We start from the raw sequence: 22,376 nt of genomic DNA on the forward strand, positions 1-22,376 counted from the left end.
CCTTAGATTGTTTCCACAGATTGGAAGGCCCTGTTAATGGAGTGTTGGTGAGTTGCGGCTGTCCATCACTGCAGCCACACTGCTGCCTCTGTGCACCAGTGGTGGAGGGAGCAAATATTTAATTTGGTGAATGGGGGAGAAAGGGCAGATAATAGCCTCTTTGAATTTGACAGTATCAAGCATCTAGATGTTGCAGACGGGCACTCATCCAGGCAAATGGAGAGCATTCCATCACACCTTTTACTTTGCGGATGGGAGTTTTGTAGAGTGAGGAAGTGATTTATTTGCCACTTATCACCCCAAGCCTGAAGGATGTCCAGATCTTGTTTCATGTGGACGTGGACTGCACCCAAATATGAGTTGCTGCAAATCGTGTTGATTGTGAAATCATCAGCAAACATTCCCCATTTTTGACCTTACAATTGTCTTCAGGAAGGTCATTGATGAAGCAGCTGAAGATTGTTGGGCCTACTACACTAACTTAAAGAACTCCATAAATTGTCTGAACTGACATGATTCACTTTAAACAACGACAGCCATCTTCCTTTGTGGAAGATACGACACAAGCCAGTGCAGAATTTTGCACTGATTCCCACTGTGCTACATTTTGTCAGGGATCCTTGATGCCACATTGATGTCACGGCAGTCACTCTGATCTCCTCTCGAGTTCCACTCTTCTATGTTTGGACCAAAACTGCAATAAAGCCAAGAGCTCAGTAGTCCTTGAACCCAAACTGAGCTCTAGTGATCAATCTATTATTGTGTAAGCTATACTCGATGACTCTTTTCATCACTTTGCTGATGATTAAGAGGAGGCTGATGGGATGGTAACTGACTGGATTCGATATATCCTGCTTTTTTTTGTTGGGTAAACAGTTAGGGGCCAAGTACTTCTGATGAAATATCATTACTGCCCATAGTCTTAGCAGTATCCAGTGTCTTCCAACATTTCTTGATATAATGTGGATTGAATCAAATTAGTTGATTCAATTGGTGATTGGTGATGCTGAGAACCTCAGAACAATCAAAGTTGGATCCTCCATTCAACACTTCTGACTGAAGATGGCCTTGAACGACCCCATTTTCCCTTGAAAATGAGGATATTTGTGAAATCTCCTTCAGTGAGCTGTTTGATTGCCCACCATTACCATTCATGACTGGATGTGGCAGAATTTTGATCTGATCCATTGAGTGTGGGATTACTTGACTTTATCACACACAGCTACCTCATCTTTGCATGCAAGCAGTCATTTGTTCTATACAATTAACTGATAGTATTTCTCTTTAATTCTGCTTAGATTTGACAATAAACTGAAAGATTTAAGGACACTTAGCTATATTCAGGTGCTATAGAAATACAAATCTTGATTGCACTCAGGATAATGTGTTCAACAGAAACAGTAATTGAGGAAAAACAATTGAACTAGGGATATAAGACTGATAATATCCACATTTCAAACAATTTAAATTTAAAAAAAATATTAATTAGTAAACTAGTCCATGACAATGAATGACAATGAAACAATTCCTCATGGAATTCATTAGTTTCAGAATATGAACATGCATCAAATGGATGGTCCTTCAGAGCTCAGAACCTGCCCACACAAAATGGTTTGATGGATACATAAGAAGTTACACTCAAATGTTCAACATGACTAATGTACGTCAAGATCTAAAGTTATTGAAGCACTTTTACAGACTGTGTATGCAAGTGTTGTGTTCACTCTGCAGTAGAAGCAGCAGCTGCATTGGGTGAAGTGAGTTAAGGGTTAAGAGTTACAGTTAAAAACTCATGCAAGGAGATTGGCTGATCACCTCAGCCTAGTTAAATTGTGGTTAATCACATTTTAAGCCTCACAGGCAGATACCTGGGCACTTAATTATCAGGCTGGATGAAGATCTGGCGCTGGGTCAGTACTTGAGACAGTTCCCTCTGCAACTGCTTAAGCTTTTGGGTGTCTGGTAAATCATCAACTGATCTATAAAGAGGTTTTAGTTTTACGAGAACAAGGAGAAAAGAAAAGATGAAATCCAGAAAATGAACAATAAAATTAAGACTAAGAAGTGGAGATAGCTAAGTAAAAACTTCAAGAATGCTGTTAGCTTTCATATACAACAAGCATTTCAATTAAATCACATTTTACTTTTGAAAAAACACCTCAAAAATGAGAAGTTAAGCACTTAAATTGAACTTTGTCAGTGTGTCTGGTTATTTTGAACAGTTCAACCATTGAGTTTTTTTCCATATGATGGTTTCCATACATACCTTACCAGAGTTACAAGACGGCTATCCTGGCAGAAGTAGATATTCCCCAAAAAAGTATCCATGGTAGATATCGTCTTCACCATTACCTAAGTAAATTCCCTAAACGAATCCTTGTCCACAAACAGGAATCTCAGTATTGCAGGAGATGAGATAGTCACTCAGGTCATTGCAACTTGAAGAACCCCAGCAGCATAAAGAGTCAAATATTCCCTCTGATCTCACTTTGGTCTCAGCCATTCCATGTTACTCAGGGCCTTAGCTATGAATTCAGCTCTTCCACTGATAGAACTGAGCCAGTAAAAAAATGGTTCTAAGCAGCATCTGGTCAGAATTTGAAAGAAGGGAAGGGGTGAAAGAAGGAAAACAACAACAATTTGGGTGGGATCAGCTAAAGATTACTTGAGGCTTTTACAAAAATTTAAATTCGTCAGCCAGAAAGGATATCCAGTTAGTCCCTGAACAGGACTGGTCTGCATCCAAGTCAAAGCTGAAGACCAGCAGCATGACTTAGACAAAAACTGGGTTTTAAACCTTAGTTTGCTTGGAACATGTGCTAAGTGGGTTTTTCATGAACAAATAGTGGACACACTGTCCACTTCAAAGTATGCTTCCAATGAATTACAATGTTCAGACATGACCTTTTAGTTGTACCCATGTGCCTTAGCATGTATAACAGTAAGTTGCAAGTTATTACTGTTGGAAACAACAATCACTTTCTGGTAATAGTTTCCTGTTGGCTCTTCTTACTCTATCTGATATAAAATATATCAGCCCTTTCCTAGCATCCTGAAATCAATCCAGTACCTACATCTCTCTGTAGTCCTTCTCCAAATCACTCATGCAGAAGACAATTATTAGCAAAGAATCCTTACCATCAAGTACATGAAATAACTGAACACTTAGATGTATGTTTTATATACAGTATATGAATAATATGTAAAATCTGAAAACAAATCATTCATTAAGAGTTAAACTAATAAATTTTAGATGAAGCATGCAGTGCATTCACTGTTCAAGGTTTACAAAGATTCAAATGAAACATTAATTATGAAACATATCTAATACAGATAATTAGAAATCTAAAGCCACTTACAGAAAGCCATTTCCTGGTTTAATCTTTTAAAGCTGCACTTACAAGTTGGCAGCATTACTGGCTGGGGCCACAGATCGGAGGTGCACAGGGCACAATTTATTGTTTAAATGTTTGAAAAAAACCAGAAGCATTGTTGGCCTAAATTCCCAAAATCATGCTTGGCAGCCAAGCTACTGAAAGAGTTAGAAGGTTAGCTTTTGTGTTCCTATGTTAAACTGTACATGTAGTTCATATCGCTCAACATATGACTAGTGGTGTTCCGCAATGGTCAGTGTTGGGATCACAACTTTACATTTTGTACATTAATTATCTAGATGAAGGAACTGAGTGTGAGGGACAGGAAGCATTGGAGGAAGTGGGGAAGCTGCAGAAGGATTTAGTTAAGAGAGTGGGCAGAAAGGTGACAGATGGAATACAACATGGGGAAGTGTAAGGTCATGCACTTTGGTAGGAAGAATAGAGGAATTGGTTATTTTCTAAATGGGGAGAAAATTCAGAAATCTGAAGTGCAAGGGGACTTGGGAGTCTTAGTCTAGGATTCTCTCAAGGTAAACTTGCAGGTTGAGTCAGTAGTTAGGAAGGCAAATACAATGTTGGCTTTTATTTTGAGAGGAGAAAGTGAGGGCTGCAGATGCTGGAGATCAGAGCTGAAAATGTGTTGCTGGAAAAGTGCAGCAGGTCAGGCAGCATCCAAGGAGCAGGAGAATCGACGTTTTGGGCATAAGCCCTTCTTCAGGGCTTATTTTGAGAGGACTAGAACATAAAAGCAGGGATGTACTTCTGAGACTTTATATGGCTCTGGTCAGACCACATTTAGAGTATTGAGAGCAATTTTGGGCCCCATACCTCAGGAAAGATGTAATGGTACAGGAGCAGGTCCAGAGGAGGTTCACAAGAATGATACCGGGAATGTTTAAGGGCTCTGGGTTGATACTCAATGGAATTTAGAAGGATGGGGGTGGGGGGAGCTAATCGAAACTTACAGAATATTGAATGGCCAAGACAGAGTGGATGTTGGGGGTCTAGATTAGAGTGGTGCTGGAAAAGCACAACAGGTCAGGCAGCATCCGAGGAGCAGGAAAATTGACATTTCGGGCAAAAGCCTTTCATCAGGATTGGGAAGATGTTTCCATTGGCAGGAGAGACTAGGACCTGAGGGCACAGTTTTAGAGTAAAGGGAAGACTCTTTAGAACAGAGATGAAGAGCAGCTTCTTCAGCCAGAGAGTGGTGAATCTATGAATTCATTGCCATAGAAGGTTGTGGATGCCAGATCATTGAATATATTTAAGACAGAGATAGATAGGTTCTTGATTGTCAAGAGGATCGAAAGTTATGGGGAGAAAGTGGGAGAATGGAGTTGAGAAAGTTATCAGCCATGATTGAATAGCAGAGCAACTCGATGGGCCGAATGGCCTAACTTCTGCTCCTACGTGTTATGGTCTTATATCTGCAACCTTTGAAGTTCCACCAACACTATTTCTTCTTCATTATCTAATGATAGCCCTCATTTGTTTCCATTCTTTTTCACAATCATACCAGCTCCATCTCCAGGTTAGACTTGGCTTCATTTTTTACCTCTCAACTGCTAGTCTCGTCAGACCGTTTGTCCAACAGCCAGCCTCAGACAAACCACAGCTTCTTTCAGTTGAACACCAGGCAAGATGGAAGCCATTGTCCTTGATCCCCACCACAAAACTTTGTACCACTGCCACCAATTTCAATTCTATACCAAACACCGCTTGCTGGTCATGCTGCCATAGAAACATAGAAACTCGGTGCAGGAGTCGGCCATTCACCTCTTCGAGCCTGCATCATCATTCAATATGATCATGCTGATCATGCAATTTCAGTATCCTACTCCTGTTTTTTTACCCCATACCCCTTGTTCTCTTCAGCTGCAAGGACCACGTCCAGCTCCCTCTTGAATATATATAACGAACGGGCCCCAACAGCTTTCTGTGGGAGTGGATTCCACAGGGTCACAACTCTGAGTGAAGAAATTCTTCCTCATCTCAGTCCTGAATGGCTTCCCCATATTCTTAAACTGTGAACCCTAGTTCTGGACTTCCCCAATATCGGGAATGTCCTTCTCACATCTAGCCTATCCAGTCCCATCAGAATTTTATATGATTTCATGAGATTTCCCCCCATATTCTTATAAATTCAAATGAGTACAAGCCCAGTCGATGCAGTCTTTTTGTCCTTGCTGATCGACATTGTGTCTTGGTCTCCCAGTAAGTCTCAAATGTAGAAACTTATTCATTTTGAATTTCAATTAATATCCTTCCTGATCCTATCATTAATTTCCCCAAAGTCCATAAAACCCTACACATATGTCCTTTTGGATTCGCTCTTTGCTTTGCCCTTGCTGTCTGTTTTTAGAGCCGCCTCAACCTATTCTTAGAATTTCTTCAAATGCCCAGACCTCTTTCTTTCTTTCAAGACCCTCTTTAAACTTCACCTTTTCAACCATGCTTTTGGTCCCTTTTACTAACCATGCTTTTGGTCCCTTTGACTCAACACAGTTTTTTATTACACTTTTTGATCGCACTTCTGAAGCACTAAGGATTCTTTTTTCTTTACTATAAAGATGCACGATAAACTCACTGTTGCTTTAAACAGCCCTCACTTTTACGTAAAGTTAAGCAGAAATAATTGCATACGTTACCTTAGCCCATTAACAATATCCTTTGTTTTTCCAAAGTAGATATCATTCAATGTACTTCTGATCTTGTTTTCCATATCCTATGAAAGAGAAATGTTAGAATGTATCAATTCAAACTAAAAGAAGGCAGTAAGGTTTTCATTCAGATTTTAGCACAAGTGGATCTATTCTAGAATCAGGATCCCAAGTCAGATGGTGAAGAATGAAATTAGATACTAACACTTTCCTTGACAATTGATTAATTAACAAAATGTAGCATCACATGTCTGCCTGCTATCTACCATGCCAATGTCCCATTTGTCTCTCTTAAGTGCTCTAGATACTTAATTAAACAATGGCCTTCACTAGTGTCTTCACAATATAATTAACACATCAGTAACAGCACACACACCAGGTCTGGAATCATGCGTTCCTGCATGTCAGGAAGTCCATGTGACATTAAGTAAATTGCATTCAGCAGTACGCATGGGTTGACCTGCATACATAAAGGGAGATAAATAAGAACACAACAGCAACAGTGTGCACCATCTACAAGATGCACAAAGAAATTCACCAAAGATCCTCAGACAGCAACTTCAAACCCCACGACCACTTCCATCTTGATGGACAAGGGAACATCACCACCTGCAAGTTCCCCTCCAAGCAATTCACCACCCTGACTTGGAAATATATTACCATTCCTTTACTGTCACTGGGCCAAGATCCTAGAATTCCCTCCCAAATGACATTGTAGATCAACCTACAGCAGATGGTTGGCAGCGGTGCAAGAAGGCAGCTCACCACCACCTTCTCAAGGGCAATTAGGTACAGGCAATAGATGCTTGCCAGCCAGCGACACCCAGATCCCCTGAATAAATATTAAAAATAAACCTCAAGTAGTAAGGTTTTTAATTGGAGAATACAGACAATGAGAATATTTTATTATTTGTGGTTAAGTAAATAAACATACTTTGATGCCATTTTGAGTTTTCAAAGTTTAAAAATAAACAGAAACTGATTAAAAACTTTTGCTAATTAGGGATTACTTTCAGACTCTACTACTTTGGATTATCTCTCCTCCTGTGTCATAGGTCATCACATCATTCATAAGAATGCTTCTCCACCTTCATCCAGATGGTGGGGCTACACTTACCTGGATTAATCCTTATCAATCTTATTATAGCTAGTGAATTATTTGCAATAGCTTCTCTTAGTCCTGCACAGTTACCCGAGTTCCCGCAAGAATTCGATTTCTCTGTTTTCTCAGTGACAACATGTTTATTACAATCAGGCCAACATCACTACAATCTCCCTCGACCACTGCACCGTTTAAATCTTGTCAGGCCATTTATCTCACAGCCAGCATGGTTGACTACAACGTTCCTCTAAACATATGCTGGAAAGATAAAAGTTATCGCTGGCAATCCCTTCACAAACTTTGTTTCTTAGCCACCAATTCCATTCTTCTTGTTGGCAACTGAGATTAAACCAGACCAACCTTTGAGCCATATGTGACTCCAAGATGAGCTTCTGATCACATCTCTGTCATCAGTGTATCTACCATTTCCAAATGATTCCTCTCTGCCTTTGCCTCAATTCATCTGCTGGTGAAACTCTTACCCATGCATCTGTTATCTCTTTTTCAAAATTTGACTGTGGTTCTGTGGCTTTTACTTTCATTAGACATAGTTAATAAGATTTTATCAAGAGCTTCCTGAATCTCCAAAGTCTACACACTGCCAGGAATTCCACAACCTGCTTTTAATTATAACCTCCCAAAGGAATTATGAAAATGGAACAGGTGTCACTTTGCCTGCAAAGTTGCCAAAGTCCTACCGAAGCATAGGGCTGCTCTCCCACTACAGACACACAACTGGTAGTAGTTTAACCTGAGGGTTCCATGTCTCAGGTGAGAGGAATATTGAGAAGTTGAAAAGGAAAGTCCTTCATGATAACCTCAGCTGGTGCAGGAATTGAACCCAAGCTGTTGCCATTACTCTGCATGATAAACCAGCCATCCAGACAACCGAGCTGACCCCCCCCACTACCACTCTCAGGTTATACATGCTACAATTTCTTTTCATCATCAGGGACACAATTAGCCCTCTTTGTATTTAAAACATTCTTGTTAGGTCAAATTAATTGTATGCAACTTGCAATCTGTAACTACGCTATTGAACTTTACAAAGAATTCTTGCTCTTAAAATATTAAATACCTGTTTTGTGTATGAGCCAGAATTCTGTGGAAAATTTTATAGTGCAGCTACAGAAAACAGACTAGCCAGTGATATCATCCATCCCAGGATGCACTCCATAAAGGCAAACAAAGTTAATCTCAAGGTACAACAAAATATTTGTGATGCTGCAAGATGAATTCTTTCCCATTGCAGAATAAAACAGTTCTGTCCAGGGGAAGCAATCGATTTTTTTGATTTTTTTTTAAGGTGAATTGATCAAGTTGTAAACACATCTCTTCCAATAATTAACTTATATTTCCCATCCAAATATTGACTAGCTAGCCTTCAAGTCTCTCTCACAAATGGCCAGAGATCATCTTCACATTCATTCTTTCTGACGATGCGCTGCTATTTGCTTTGTGATCATCCGAGCACAAGTCAGAAGTTTTTATTACCAATTATCGGCATAATCCTGAGGCTTACTGTTCTATTGCACAGTACCAAAAGCAATGATCTATTCTGAAAACTGTGCAGTTTTGTTCTTCTTACCCACAGAAATATATACTTGTCTTACAAGAAATGCATAAGGTTTACCAAACTAATTCCTAGGATGAAGGCACTATCCTATGAGGAAACTCTGGGTGTACAATTCTCAGGTGTTTCAAAGAACGAGAGTTTTCAGACATTCAAAACTCATAGGGATCGACAGGGTGGCTGAAGGAAGGATGTTTCTACTGGCAGGGGGAGAGGAAGGAGGAACCTAGAAGAAGGGATATAGCCTCAGAACAAGAAACAGGCCACTTAGGATTGAGGACAAGGAGAAATGTTTAGTTTGTTATTGGAATTATCTGCCAGAGGGCTCAGTCAGTGAGCCTGTTCTGGATGGAATCAATTGACCTCTAATACTGAAAACATTAATTGATAGAAGGATAGCGCATGAAAATGGCATGGAATAGATCGGCAATGATCTCAATGAATAGTGGAGCAGGATTGAAGGGATAAAAGGCCAATTCCAGCTCTTTTATTTGGGTTCTTATGAACTATGCAATTCATGAAAATGGTAGTTTTATTCAACAAACTAACAGATGTTAGCTGGACAAAAGTGAACACTGCAGATGCTAGAAATGAGATGCTGTTCTCGCCGCATCCTAAAAGCCACACTCAGGGCCATGTGCTGCCACATGACAGCACTCACACCTCTCTCCAACAGCACCGACTTACTCTCTCTCAAAGCTGTCTTGGTCCACAGTTTCATTTCATCCTTCGTATTATTGTCCTTAATCCTAAGTGGCCTGTTCCTTGTTCTGAGGCTATATCCCTTCTTCTAGATTCCTCATTCCTTCCTTAACTCCAAACTTTTCCTGTTTCTTGCAGATGTTAAGGAAAGCAAGCTTCAACTTCTCCACACCCCTGCCCACCCTCCTTCTTCCAACAGTCCTAATCCCTCAAACCCCATCTCTTCCAGCCCCAGCCCTTGCCGTGTGTTCACCATACCCTCTGACCTTCCCCTCTCTGAGGCTGAGCGTGCTGTTCTCAGCAAAGGACTCAGCTTTGTACCCTTACGTCCCCACCTCAATGAATTCCGGGCTCGACATGATGCTGAGCTCTTCTTCCATCGCCTTCGTGCTCACTTCTTTGGGCAAGAGTCCTCCCCCCGCTCCACAGATCCTTTCACATCCCTCCAACATTCCACCTCTAATTGGACACCCCCGCCAGGACAATTTCCTGCCCTCGATCTTTTCATTGACAATTGTCGACGGGACATTGGCCACTTTAATTTCTCTGCCCCTCTTACCCATTCCAACCTCTCTCCATCCAAACTTTCTACCCTTCGCTCCCTTAGGTCCAACCCCAACCTTGTCATCAAACCTGCTGACAAAGTGGGTGCTGTTGTCATCTGGCGTACTGACCTCTACCTCGCAGAGGCTGAGCATCAACTCTCAGATTCCTCCTCCTACCTCCCCCGGAGCATGACCACAGCACTGAGCATCAAGCCATTGTCTCCCACGGACCTCATTTCTGCCGGATGCCTCCCCCCCACAGCTTCCAACCTCGTAGTCTCCCAACCCCAGACAGCCCGTTTCTACCTACTCCCCAAAATCCACAAGAAGGACTGTCCCGCCAGGCCCACTCTGTGTCAGCATGCTCCTGCCCCACTGAACTTATTTCCTCCTACCTTGACTCCATCCTTACTCCTCTGGTTCACTCCCTCCATACCTACATCCGGGATTGCTCTGATGTCCTGCGACACATTGACAGCTTTCAATTCGCAGGCCCTAACCACCTTCTATTCACCATGGATGTGCAATCTCTTTACACCTCCATCCCACACCAAAACAGCTTGAAAGCTCTTCGCTTCTTTCTTGAAAAGAAGCCCGAACAATCTCCATCCACCACCTCTGCCTGGCTGAACTTGTTCTCTCTCTCAACAACTTCTCCTTCAACTCATCCCATTTTCTCCAAATCAAAGGTGTAGCAATGGGTACCCACATGGGTCCTAGCTATGCCTGCCTTTTCATGGGGTATGTAGAACATTTCTTATTCCAGGCCTACCCGGGTCCCCTCCCACAACTGCTTTATCGGTACATCAATGACTATTTCGGTGCGGCTTCATGCTCTCGTCCTGACCTGGAAATATTCATAAACTTCGCTTCCAGTTTCCATCCCTCCATCACCTTCACCTGGTCCATCTCCGATACCTGCCTTTCTTTCCTTGACCTTTCCGTCTCCATTTCCGGCAATAGTCTATCCACTAATTCCCACAGCTATCTGGACTACAGCTCTTCTCACCCTACGTCCTGTAAGGACTCTATCCCTTTCTCTCGGCTCCTTCGCATCCGCTGCATTTGTTCTGATGAGGCCACTTTCCAAAGCAGTGTTCTTAATATGTGGCCTGCTGCAATGTTCCAGTGAAGCTCAACGCAAACTGGAGGAACAGCATCTCATCTTCCGACTAGGCACGTTACAGCCTGCCCGTCTCAATATTGAATTCAACAACTTCAGATGATTATCCCATTTCGATCCCTCTGTTTTCATTCTGCTCCGTAATTTTATCTAATTTATTTAAAAAAAAATTTTTCACTGTTCTGTACCTCTTATTTCTCGATTGTCTCTCTCAGCACCTTTTTCCTCTCCTCTTCCCCCTTTGCTACCCTTCTCCCCGGTTTTCCATTTTGCCTCTGCTTCACCCATCCCCCACATATTTTGTCACATAGCACTGACTTCAGCCTTGGTCATTCACAGCTCCTAATCTCTCTATAATCTCTCTGTGCACTGTCATTATCACCTCTTTATTGCTACCTTTGCTTCTGGAGCCATGAGTTACCTTCTCTCAGACCAGTATAAATACCTCCCTATTTCTCCCTTTGTTTTTTAGCTTTGACAAAGGGTCAGTTAGACTCGAAACGTCAGCTCTTTTCTCTCCTTATAGATGCTGCCAGACCTGCTGAGATTTTCCAGCATTTTCTCTTTTGGTTTCAGATTCCAGCATCCGCAGTAATTTACTTTTATCCTAGATTAGTGTGATGCTGGATAAGCTCAGGCAGCATCCAAGGAGCAGGAAAATCGACGTTTCGGGCAAAAGCCAAACCAAAATACCAGAATACAGGGTTTCTTGGCCTGATTAAGAAATTAGTTTGACTTAATACACTATCACAAGTGAAGCATACAAATCACAACTGCATGCATGGATTGTGCTGTTAGACTGTAATACACATCTCACTGAGTGACACAAAGTTGTTTAGCAATTTTGTTTTGAGTATAACTCAAGGTTCACAAAAATAATCATTGTCTGCCAAATTGTGAAAGGGAGTATTACATTTGTAGTCAAAATGGCAGAAGGGCTATGTGAAATGCTGTGTCCACCTGCCAAATAAGAAAATATGGACCCACCACTAATACATGCAGTTCAATACCTGTTATGCAAAGGCAAGGGTGAGTTGAGTACCTGGGACATTCTCTCACAAAGCATTCTCAAATTAAAACAGGACCAGAAGGCTCAATATTGTTCACTTGTTTAGGAGTAGATTAAAGTCTCATACAGCAAACGCTCTGACAAAACAAAAGTACCCTATTATTTTTGGCAAATAAGTGCCTGGCCCCTGTATCTCCTGGAAACCTACCTTCCTCAATAGCATCAGTATTTTTTTAAAAATGCTAATAACTCTAGTCTTGATATATACATCTGAAGTATTTACCAAACAACCTTTCCATCTGAATAAATTTTGTTCTCACTAAAATATGGCTCTGTTAATATTGAAGGTGAAGGTGAAAGAGCAAACTTTTTACTTGTGAACTGGCAGAAAAATCAGAGGATTGTTGATATCACATTAGGTAGCTTACTTCACTTAGTAGAACCCCCGCAATGCTGAAAGAGGCCATTTGGCCCATTAAGTCTGTACCAACCCCTCTGAACAGCATCCCACTTAGATCCACACTCTTTCAAAAAGGCTTTGGATAAGCTCTGGAGGGGAAAGTATTTACGGGCTTACAGGAATAAACAAGAAAATGGACTACTTTAACAGAGTTGATAGGGTCTCAACAGACCAAATGGCTTCTTTTTGGCCTGCAATGATTCAATCATACTATCCATGCACAAAAAAGGTTAAACTGAATTTAAATTTGCATAATTTGTTCACTCCCATGCAGCTTTCTAACTAAGAGACAAAAGCCCCTCAATTGAGATACAAGGGCCTCACTCTCTGCCAGTGGTGCACGCTAATCTGTCATTCAGACATGGGGACATACTGATATTCTTCAATCTGTTCATTTTCTGGATTATAAACTCCCACGTCAGACAGTGACTAATTCTTATTTCTCATTGATACAATGCATATGTGCTACAGCATCTCTTTAAAGAGAACCATTCCATGGTCAATAAAATATTCAATCTAGAGAAATTCCACACTTTTCCTTTAAATTGTGGTATAGCTCAATTGAATAAAATGGAAAGATAGGGATGATGACTTTGGAACAATCCTGGTAACTATGAGAAGCTGCTGAATCCCCAGAAGTCAGACAGGAATTCTGCAGTCTTGCTGTTACATTGTTTTACCCCTCAGGCAATTGCAGATTTTTGATACGTACTGCATACTGTGGAGATGCTTTCAATAATTCATTAGATTCTGGTGAAGTTTTAACTATCGAAGATCATTTTTATGGAGATATAGAATGAAGAACAAAATGTGCATCTCCTAAACGTCCAATCTCATTTAACGTATTAGCCTAAAGGTATCACCTAAATTTCTGCAAATATTACAAATACTACAAGTAACTAAAGTAAAAATAACTCTTAGGAATAACAAGGATTATGATGTATTTATCACATTTAATGGAAAATAAAGTTAAAGCCCCCTACATTCTTTGGCAAAGTAGAGGGATCCTAAATGTATGCTGAAAAATATTTACAAAGTTCAAAAAAGTGACCACATGTGGAACAACATTTATATCACATTTCTTTACAGAACACTAGTTTATAACAAGAATCAACTTGCCCATTCAATTGAGAAATTCCAGCTAGGTCTTAGAAAGGTTTTGATATTTACATAGAGAATAGCTCCACCTACCTCTACCAGCTTCCCAATATTAGCGATGTGAGGTGATGATTCACTCACATTCTCATCTTTCTCCATCTGTAAAAAGACAAATTTGTTGAGTGTGCTGACTTGAGGGAGGAATTCTCATACATCCAATACCCATCTATAACTATCCTCAAAAAGACGGTGAGCTTCCAGTTGAATACCTATCTGACTGACTTGCTATTCTTTCAAATACCAATAAAGATTCAGACAGCCTCTGGTGGGCCATTTAACAAAATGTCAAAAGGTCCATCTACTTCAGACAGAAGTTAAGAATCAACCATATTGCTGATTCTGGAGTCAGATACAGGCCAGCATGTCTAAGGACAGCACATTCACCCCCTCAAGCATATCAGTGAACCAGGTGGGCTCTAATGGCATTTTCAGTAGCTTCATGGTCACAGATAACAATAATAGATTTTTGATCCAGATTGATGAGAATAATTGAATTTAAATACCTCACCTGCCATGGTGGCATTTGAAATCATGTCTCCCTATTATTAGCTCAGACCTCAACTGATATCTGAGTAACATAACTACAATGCTTAAACAGATCTTTTGAATTACCAACTTGTAATTAAAGAATACTATTGGCAAACAATAATTTGCATTTATAATCATACCACTAACATGATAAAATGTTCCAAAGCTTCAGTCTACAAATGTCCTGTTCACTGTCAAACAGAAATTAAACACCACTAATCTCTCTGCAAAGTTGGATAGAAACAAAACTTTTCTAGACATGAAAATCGCACTTGCTTGTTTATATAACGGAAGATTCTTAATTCATCACTGACATTAAATAGAATGATTTAAAAGTATGCAAAGCTTTAATTTGTAGTCTTCTGCAACACATCCATTAAATGTATTCACTTCTATATATTTTATTAACTGACATTAACGTCCAAGGGACTGATGTAGGTGTCAATGTTTTAGATTAGACAAGTTCAGGCAGATTTTTCAGATTTCAAGAACAATTAAGTTCTGCTCTGAATAACAAAATCACAAATGTTAGAATGCAGAAGGAGACCATTCAGCCAACTCTATCTGCACTGGCTGTCCAAATTAGCAACGTAACTTAGCGCCATTCTTCTGTTTTTTTCTCCAACTTTACACATTCTTACTATTCCCCCAATTATTCAATGCACTCTTGAATGCATCAATTGACCCTGCTGACACCATAGGCAGGCCAGAACTAAACCATCTAGGTGTTGCTTTTTCTCAAATCTTATTTACTACTTTTCGCAAATCACTTTGAAAATCTGTATTAATTGCTCTCTGTACATGCTCTGACATTTTCAATGACTTGTTATATCATCCAGAACTGCTATAATTCCCTATAAAACTTACTTTTGCATATATTTGTTACCTGACCATATAAACTAATGTTACAAAATGGCTCTCGAGGAGGGACTAAGGACAGATTTCTAGTCAGTCTCTTAGACTTTATTTTTGTTTTCAATTACTGAACCCACTTCCAATTCAAATTCATATTTTCCTATTAACTCCATAATTTATATTCATTCACACCTGTGGAACCTCATCAATACCTCTCATCACTGAAATAAATCTTATCCATTACCTTTCGCTTAAGGTATACTTCTGAAGCATATCTGATCTATTGCTTCTAATACAATGCTCCTTACACGTGTGTCCCACTGAACACAAAATTTGTTATATATGCTCCTGAGCAGATAGATTCAGCGATACAGCAGGGAAAAAGACCCTTTGGTCCAACCAAACTAAACAGAATCCCAAACTAAACTGATCCCACCTGCCTGCGTTTGACCCATATCCCTCCAAACATTATTTCTTCGCAGGCTCCCTGGAATGAAACTTGATAAATATTGAGATCAGTCATATTGGTATTATATGAAAATCTTTCATAACTTCCACAGGTATATTAAAATACAATCTTAATACATTTTTCATGTCAATTATGTGTTATCTTGTGCAGTAACTGAAAGCAAGAAGTTAAAAGTGCCTAAATGGACAATAGATTGAATTTAATCCTTTACACAACTGACAGCAAGCAGTACAAAACATCCATTTTCCCTGAACAATGTTTTTATTGGCAAGATCCACAGTTCAGCAGTAATTCTTGGCTTTCTTCTTTGAGAAATTAGAGTGTTTACGCTTCACTTCTATAAAATATTTACACCACACAGGGTTTCACTGACATTTTAAAAGCTTTATAACTTAACTCTTCAGGATTCAAAAATGTTTAATGTAGTTTTCCACTTTACAATAAACAGATGATATTTTCCAGATGTTATTAAACAGTAAATATGAGCATTCTTTCATCTTTTGATATGTATCTTAGTGAACATTAGAAGCCATTTTCCAATACAATAGATAATTACAACCAATTTTTCGCCCTGATTCCAGTCATGATATATTATAAACATTCAAAAACAAAATTTTAGTGTTCATGTAAACCATATAGGAACTACATCACATTTTCTTCCAAAATGCAACCAGCTATTTAGTAAGTCAAGATTTTAATGTACATTTTATGAATTAACCTTTCAAACCACTCATTCTGACAGCTGCACTTTTTATCTCCAACATCTTCAATAAGGCTGTGCTAATTTCCATTCAAATTCATTTTGCAACACGTCAGCAAAGGTTTGGCGCTTAATCTTGCCCTTATATAGCATCACATCACTTTTCAACTTCCTTGATATCACTCAATATTTAATTTTGACCATTACTCAAATTGAAACAGCTAATTGAGCTTACTCATATTACCTGAACTACGTATTAATGATAGCTGTTTTGTAATCTCACCTATTCCTTTCCAAACAATTGCTCAGGTTACTTTAAATTTGGATGACACAAAAAAGCATTTAAAGCTTCATATTTTACTTTCCAGACTTTGAAATAAAGTCTTTCAATAGAATAGCTCTACCAAAAATGCTTTCACCCAAATATTTCAAAACTGTGCAAAGATGAATTTTCATCCACAAACTTCTTTGGCCTTCTAAAGGCATAAGTAACAAGTGTAAAGTATGTGGAATAGTTAAGTTTTAATTACACAGGTTATTAAAAGTTACATGGAATATGAACCAACACCTAAAATGTAATACGTTTAGCAAACAAAAATTGTTCCAAGAGTAAGAGGTTCAAGTGATGCATGAACAAATGTTTGAAGTTAGCTTGACCAAATAGAAAAAGCTAGGAGAACGTGAGGACTGCAGATGCTGGAGATCAGAGTTGAGAGTGTGGTGCTGGTAAAACACAGCCAATCAGGCAGCATCCTGAGGGCTCATTCCTGATGAAGGGCTTATGCCCAAACCATCGATTCTCCTGTTCCTAGGATGCTGTCTGACCAGCTGTGCTTTTCCAGCACCACACACTCAAAGAGAAAATGCTGTCAAAAGGAAAAAAGCATTTAGTACCCTTGACAAAGAGTAGAAAAGCAAAGAAGTTATCACAAACCTACTGGTTTGAGCTCTGATGGCGTATCATGTTCAATTCTGGCACCATATATGAAGGATGTCAAAGAGATTTACCAGAACAGTACCAGAGCTGAAGAACTTCAGCCAAGTGGGGAAATGAGAACAGATGATAACAAAAAGACCTTGGAGTACAGGTTCACAGTTCTTTAAAAGTGGAGTCGCAGGTAGACAAGATAGCGAAGATGATGTTTAGTATGCTTGCCATTATTGGTGAGAGCACGGAGTATAGGAATTGGGAGGTCATGTTGCAGCTGTACAGAACACTGGTTAGGCCACTTTGAGAATAGTGTGCAATTCTGGTCTCCCTCCTACAGGAAGGATGTCATGAAACTTGAAAGGGTTCAAAAAAGATTTACAAGGACGTTGCCAGGTTTGAGCTACAGGGAGAGGCTGAAACTGTTTTCCCTGGAGCATCGGAGGCTGAAGGATGACCTTACAGAGGTTTATAAAATCATGAGGGGCATGGATAGGCTAAATTTCCCTGGGGTGGGTGAATCCAAAACTAGAGGGCATAGGTTTAGGGTGAGATGGGTACGATTTAAAAGGGACCAAAGAGGCAACTTTTTCCCATGCAGAGGGTGGTGTGTGTATGGAATAAGCTGCCAGAGGAAGTGGTGGAGGCTCAATGAGGTGGGGTTAAATGAGAAGCATCGAAAATGGTGATTACTGAATTAGTCTGCCTGTATATGTTTAACTACAATTGCCTGCCTGTACAAGTACAGCTTAATATGACATAATGTAGTATTCAGCGCAGAACATACAACGTTGGCTGAACAGTTTATCCCCATCTATGGGCATAGTAGAACACACTGAATTGTTAACTATCAGATGTTATTTTATTTTCTAGAGGTAAATTGGGTGCAAAAAATTTATCTTAATAAGTACACTGTCAGTGGTGGCCCTAAACCAACCATTTAAATCCCAAAGTCACAGAAAAGTAAACAAAACAATTTAACTATTGTGTTTTATGTAACACTACCACCCCACACCAAACAAATCAATCCTCACCTACCTAAACCTTAACAACTTGGCTGCAGGCATATCCTGTATTGCCAATTTTCTCAGAAGATATAAAACAACAACTTCTGAATCTTATTTCAGTTGACCAAGCCCCTCTTAATAGAAGGTTAACAATAACTTTTTTAAGTGGAGAAGGCAGGAGAAAATTAAAAGCAAAGGTGTCTACCTGTCTGGTCAGACTGCCACCGAGGTTCATTGTGCCAGAGCCAGTCTTGTTTGTCTGTAGCCAAAGCATAACTGTGGAGGTCAGCTTGTAATGAGCGGTACGTCCACTTGATTTCTCCTAGAAATTGAAGTAGATATCAAATATCAATTACAAATAAAACACTTCTTTTTCAAATATATTATTGCTTTCCAAGTAAAGGATGCTTGGTAACAGGGAATATTCAACATGCAAATAAGTGTATTATATAAGGGAAAAATGGATAAGTATTTGAAACAGAGAAAAACATAGAAACAAAGGGCTCCAATTCAAGTTTTCAAATGGCCACTTTTTGTATTATAAACATCTGACAGTCTATCATTATTATAACATTTATAAATTAGGAGTGCGCCAGGTGTAATGCAAATATATTTGTTTATAAAGCAGTTGATAACTCTGCCAGGACCATGAAAACGCTGTACTTTGGTGACAATTATTACCCTTCTTCTAATTACAGAAATATGTATACTTTATAATCAGCTTGCATGAAGAGCAGAACGTTGTACAAACTCTGTAAATGATAGTTAACAGGCATAGTAAGTTGTGCAGATGGGAACAGGGTGTTACAAAGTGACTGAGTAAATGCAGTTCAATATGGGGAAGGCATGAAACCATTCAGTTTGGATCAAATAAGTCAAGTTAGAGTAATTACTCATGGTGAAACATTAGGAAATGAAGAGGAGCTTAAGGGTCAGGTATCCCTGTACAAAATTTTAAAAGTTGATACAAAAAAAGCCTTTAACTCAAGGGTCTTGGAATATGGAGTTTCCACATTCTCCCCGTGTCTGTGTGGGTTTCCTCCGGGTGCTCCGGTTTCCTCCCACAGTCCAAAAATGTGCAGGTTAGGTGAATTGGCCATGCTAAATTGCCCGTAGTGTTAGGTGCAGGGGTAAAATGTGGGGGAATGGGTCAGGGTGGGTGCGCTTTGGCGGGTCGGTGTGGACTTGTTGGGCCGAAGGGCCTGTTTCCGCAATGTAAGTAATCTAATCTAATCATAAATAAGAGAAAGTGATATGAAGTCTTAGGCAGACCTCATCTGAATTCTCATTCAATTACGGATGCCAAACCTTGGGGAACAATAAGTTGGTCTTAGAAGGGCATTAGTTGAATTACCATAATGATATAGGGGTTTAAAGGATTATGAACTCAGGTGGTGTAAACCTGGTTTGCATTGCCTAGAATTTTAAAGGTTGAGAAGTGACCTAATCAAGGTATTTAAAATAATAGGAAGATGCAATATGGTAGACAGAGAAAATAATACCTCTGATAGGAAATTGTCCTTTTGGTTCCCTAAAATTGTAGTTAAGTCAGCTAGTAGTGAAATCAGGAAGCATTTTCCCACAGAAAAAAGTTTTAGCTTATCTGGAACACCCCTTGCTTGAAATGGCTCAAAGAACTGAATAGTTCTCTTCAGTTCCTATGTAACAAGATTTCATGGGAATCACTTTTTTCCTGCTCTACAGTTGTTAAAAATTTTGTTTGTCTGTAATTTTGAACATGTTGCCCATATTTCTGTTTGGCAAAATGGACTACTTCACAGTACATTAGCTGGCAGAAATTTTCAATATCTTTCACAAAAGTTTTAAACAATACATTAACTGTGCATAATCTTGGTGGAGTGGCATTCAAGGAAAGACCTACAAACCTCATTCTGCAGTTAACGGTACATGCTCCCAACCTCCCATTTTAAAAGACAATAGAAAAAAGCATTCTAGGTCTGCTATCAGGAGACAAGCTACATTGGCTATGGTACTGCATAGTTATTGTTAGTGACACACAGGACAATGTGAAAATGCATCATGGTGCAGAGAATAGCTTTAGATTACAGTTAACAGTTGACAAATTTCAAAATCAAACTTTTGACCTGGATAGAAATTCCTGAGTTTTCAGCAGATTGTTTTCAAGGGGGTCTGTAGCATGTTGATAATGTCATTGTACTTATAATAAACCAGAGGCTCTCACTCATACTCTGGATACAAAAGGTCAAATTATATCTTGAGAAATGTCAACCCAATTAATGAAAAAAAAATCTCTCAAATGAAATAATCATAAATTTATCGGATTGGCAGAAAAGTCCACCTTGTTCACTACTTCAGGGCAGGAAATCTGCAATCCTTACCTGGTGTGGCAAATACATGGCTTCATTCAATTGTAGGTAGTTTACCACCATCTTAGCAATTAGGGTCGAACAATAAATGCTATTCTTGCCAGATTCAGTCACATTTCAAGAATTAACAAAAAAAAATTTCAAACTTAACTATTTTGAAACAGAATCTACTAGTTTCCCTTCAGGGTGTACCTGAACTTCCACCACATGTATGGAGTCCCAGCAGCCTTTGATCTTTTTTGATCCATCACCAGCTTTCTTGATGAGTATCACACCAGCAAAACCATGGTCTAAGTCCCAGAGGTAAACAGAAGAGACTCCTCCTTCAAAATATCTGCCAGGCACATGGAAATACAAGTTAACAAATATGTTGACAAGCTTGTGAAGTAGAAACATCTATGCCATTTTCAAGAAAACAAGGTTTGTAAACAGTGCGAGAAAGTATTTGTCCTAATGAGTTGCTCATTTACTTGTCTAATGTTACGTAAATGTATCTTTTATTTGTATGGAGAATCACAGCCAGATTGAGTGTATTTTCTGCACCTTGTGCAGGATAGGACATGATGAGGTGTAATCCAGTGTGTGGCCAGTGCTCCTATATTCTGCTTTATAGGAAACACAAATTCTGCTTATGGGTGTACAATCATCCAGAGGAGAAAAATCCATTTTAGAACCACAAAACTTAATAGATTGTTAGGAGTGACAGCAATTCCAACTTCACTTTTTCCAAGTTAACCATAACTAATATGCTCTGGACATGTGACGAGATCACTCAATTTTCACAAGGTATCTAATCTAATCTAAAGGATGCTAAATATGCTATGAACATAATTAAATGAGAAGCCATAGCAACTTCAGAGTATGAAGTTACTGTGCACCAACATTTTAACGCAAGTAAACTGCCATTTCTGAATATCATGGGATCAACAGCAGCATTGGACAAAGAATCAATGTGGCTTTTGGACTGGAAAGCAAAATGTTCAGAAATTAAAAACAAATTCACTAAATATTAAACAACTTATTCAGGCAAGTATAATTTTTTAATTAATTTGTGACTTCTTAACAGCAGCACGGACAAATGTACAGAACAAACCAACTAGTTATAGAGTCATAGAGATGTACAACATGGAAACAGACCCTTCGGTCCAACCCGTCCATGCCGACCAGATATCTCAACCCAATCTAGTCCCACCTGCCAGCACCCGGCCCATATCCCTCCAACCCCTTCCTATTCATATACCCATCCAAATGCCTCTTAAATGTTGCAGTAGTAACAGCCTCCACCACATCCTCTGGCAGCTCAATCCATACACGTACCATGTGAAAAAGTTGCCCCTTAGGTCTCTTTTATATCTTTCCCTTCTGACCCCAAACCTATGCCCTCTAGTTCTGGACTCCCCGACCCCAGGGAAAAGACTTTGTCTATGTACCCTAGCCATGCCCCTCATGATTTTGTAAACCTCTAAGGTCACCCCTCAGCCTCCAATGCTCCAGGGAAAACAGCCCCAGCCTGTTCAGCCTCTCCCTATAGCTCAAATCCTCCAACCCTGGCAACATTCTTATAAATCTTTTCTGAACCCTTTCAAGTTTCCCAACATCTTTCCGATAGGAAGGAGACCAGAATTGCAAGCAATAATCCAACAGTGGCCTAACCAATGTCCTGTACAGCCGCAACATGACCTCCCAACTCCTGTATTCAATACTCTGACCAATAAAAGCAAGCATACCAAATACTTTCTTCACAATTCAATCTACCTGCGACTCCACTTTCAAGGAGCTATGAACCTGCACTCCAAGGTCTCTTTGTTCAGCAACACGCCCTAGGACCT

The 22,376-nt window shown here is 39.6% G+C and overlaps 1 protein-coding gene across 2 annotated transcripts in view; it reads right to left on the minus strand.

The window, feature by feature from the left end:
* The window catches only part of capzb (capping actin protein of muscle Z-line subunit beta), a 118,402-nt gene that overhangs the window by 4,069 nt on the left and 91,957 nt on the right, over positions 1-22,376 (minus strand). The window contains exons 5-9 of one of the 2 annotated variants that reach the window (XM_043675773.1): positions 20,740-20,881; positions 18,405-18,521; positions 13,746-13,811; positions 6,029-6,105; positions 1,869-1,979 (exon numbers count right to left, since the gene is read on the minus strand). In XM_043675773.1, the coding sequence (XP_043531708.1) occupies positions 1,877-1,979; positions 6,029-6,105; positions 13,746-13,811; positions 18,405-18,521; positions 20,740-20,881 (505 nt within the window). In that variant the 3' untranslated portion in view covers positions 1,869-1,876. The remainder of the gene's footprint in view (positions 1-1,868; positions 1,980-6,028; positions 6,106-13,745; positions 13,812-18,404; positions 18,522-20,739; positions 20,882-22,376) is intronic. The other variant, XM_043675774.1, reaches the window with a different exon arrangement.

This window comes from Chiloscyllium plagiosum, chromosome 34 (assembly GCF_004010195.1).
Source record: "Chiloscyllium plagiosum isolate BGI_BamShark_2017 chromosome 34, ASM401019v2, whole genome shotgun sequence".
NCBI lineage: Eukaryota > Metazoa > Chordata > Chondrichthyes > Orectolobiformes > Hemiscylliidae > Chiloscyllium > Chiloscyllium plagiosum.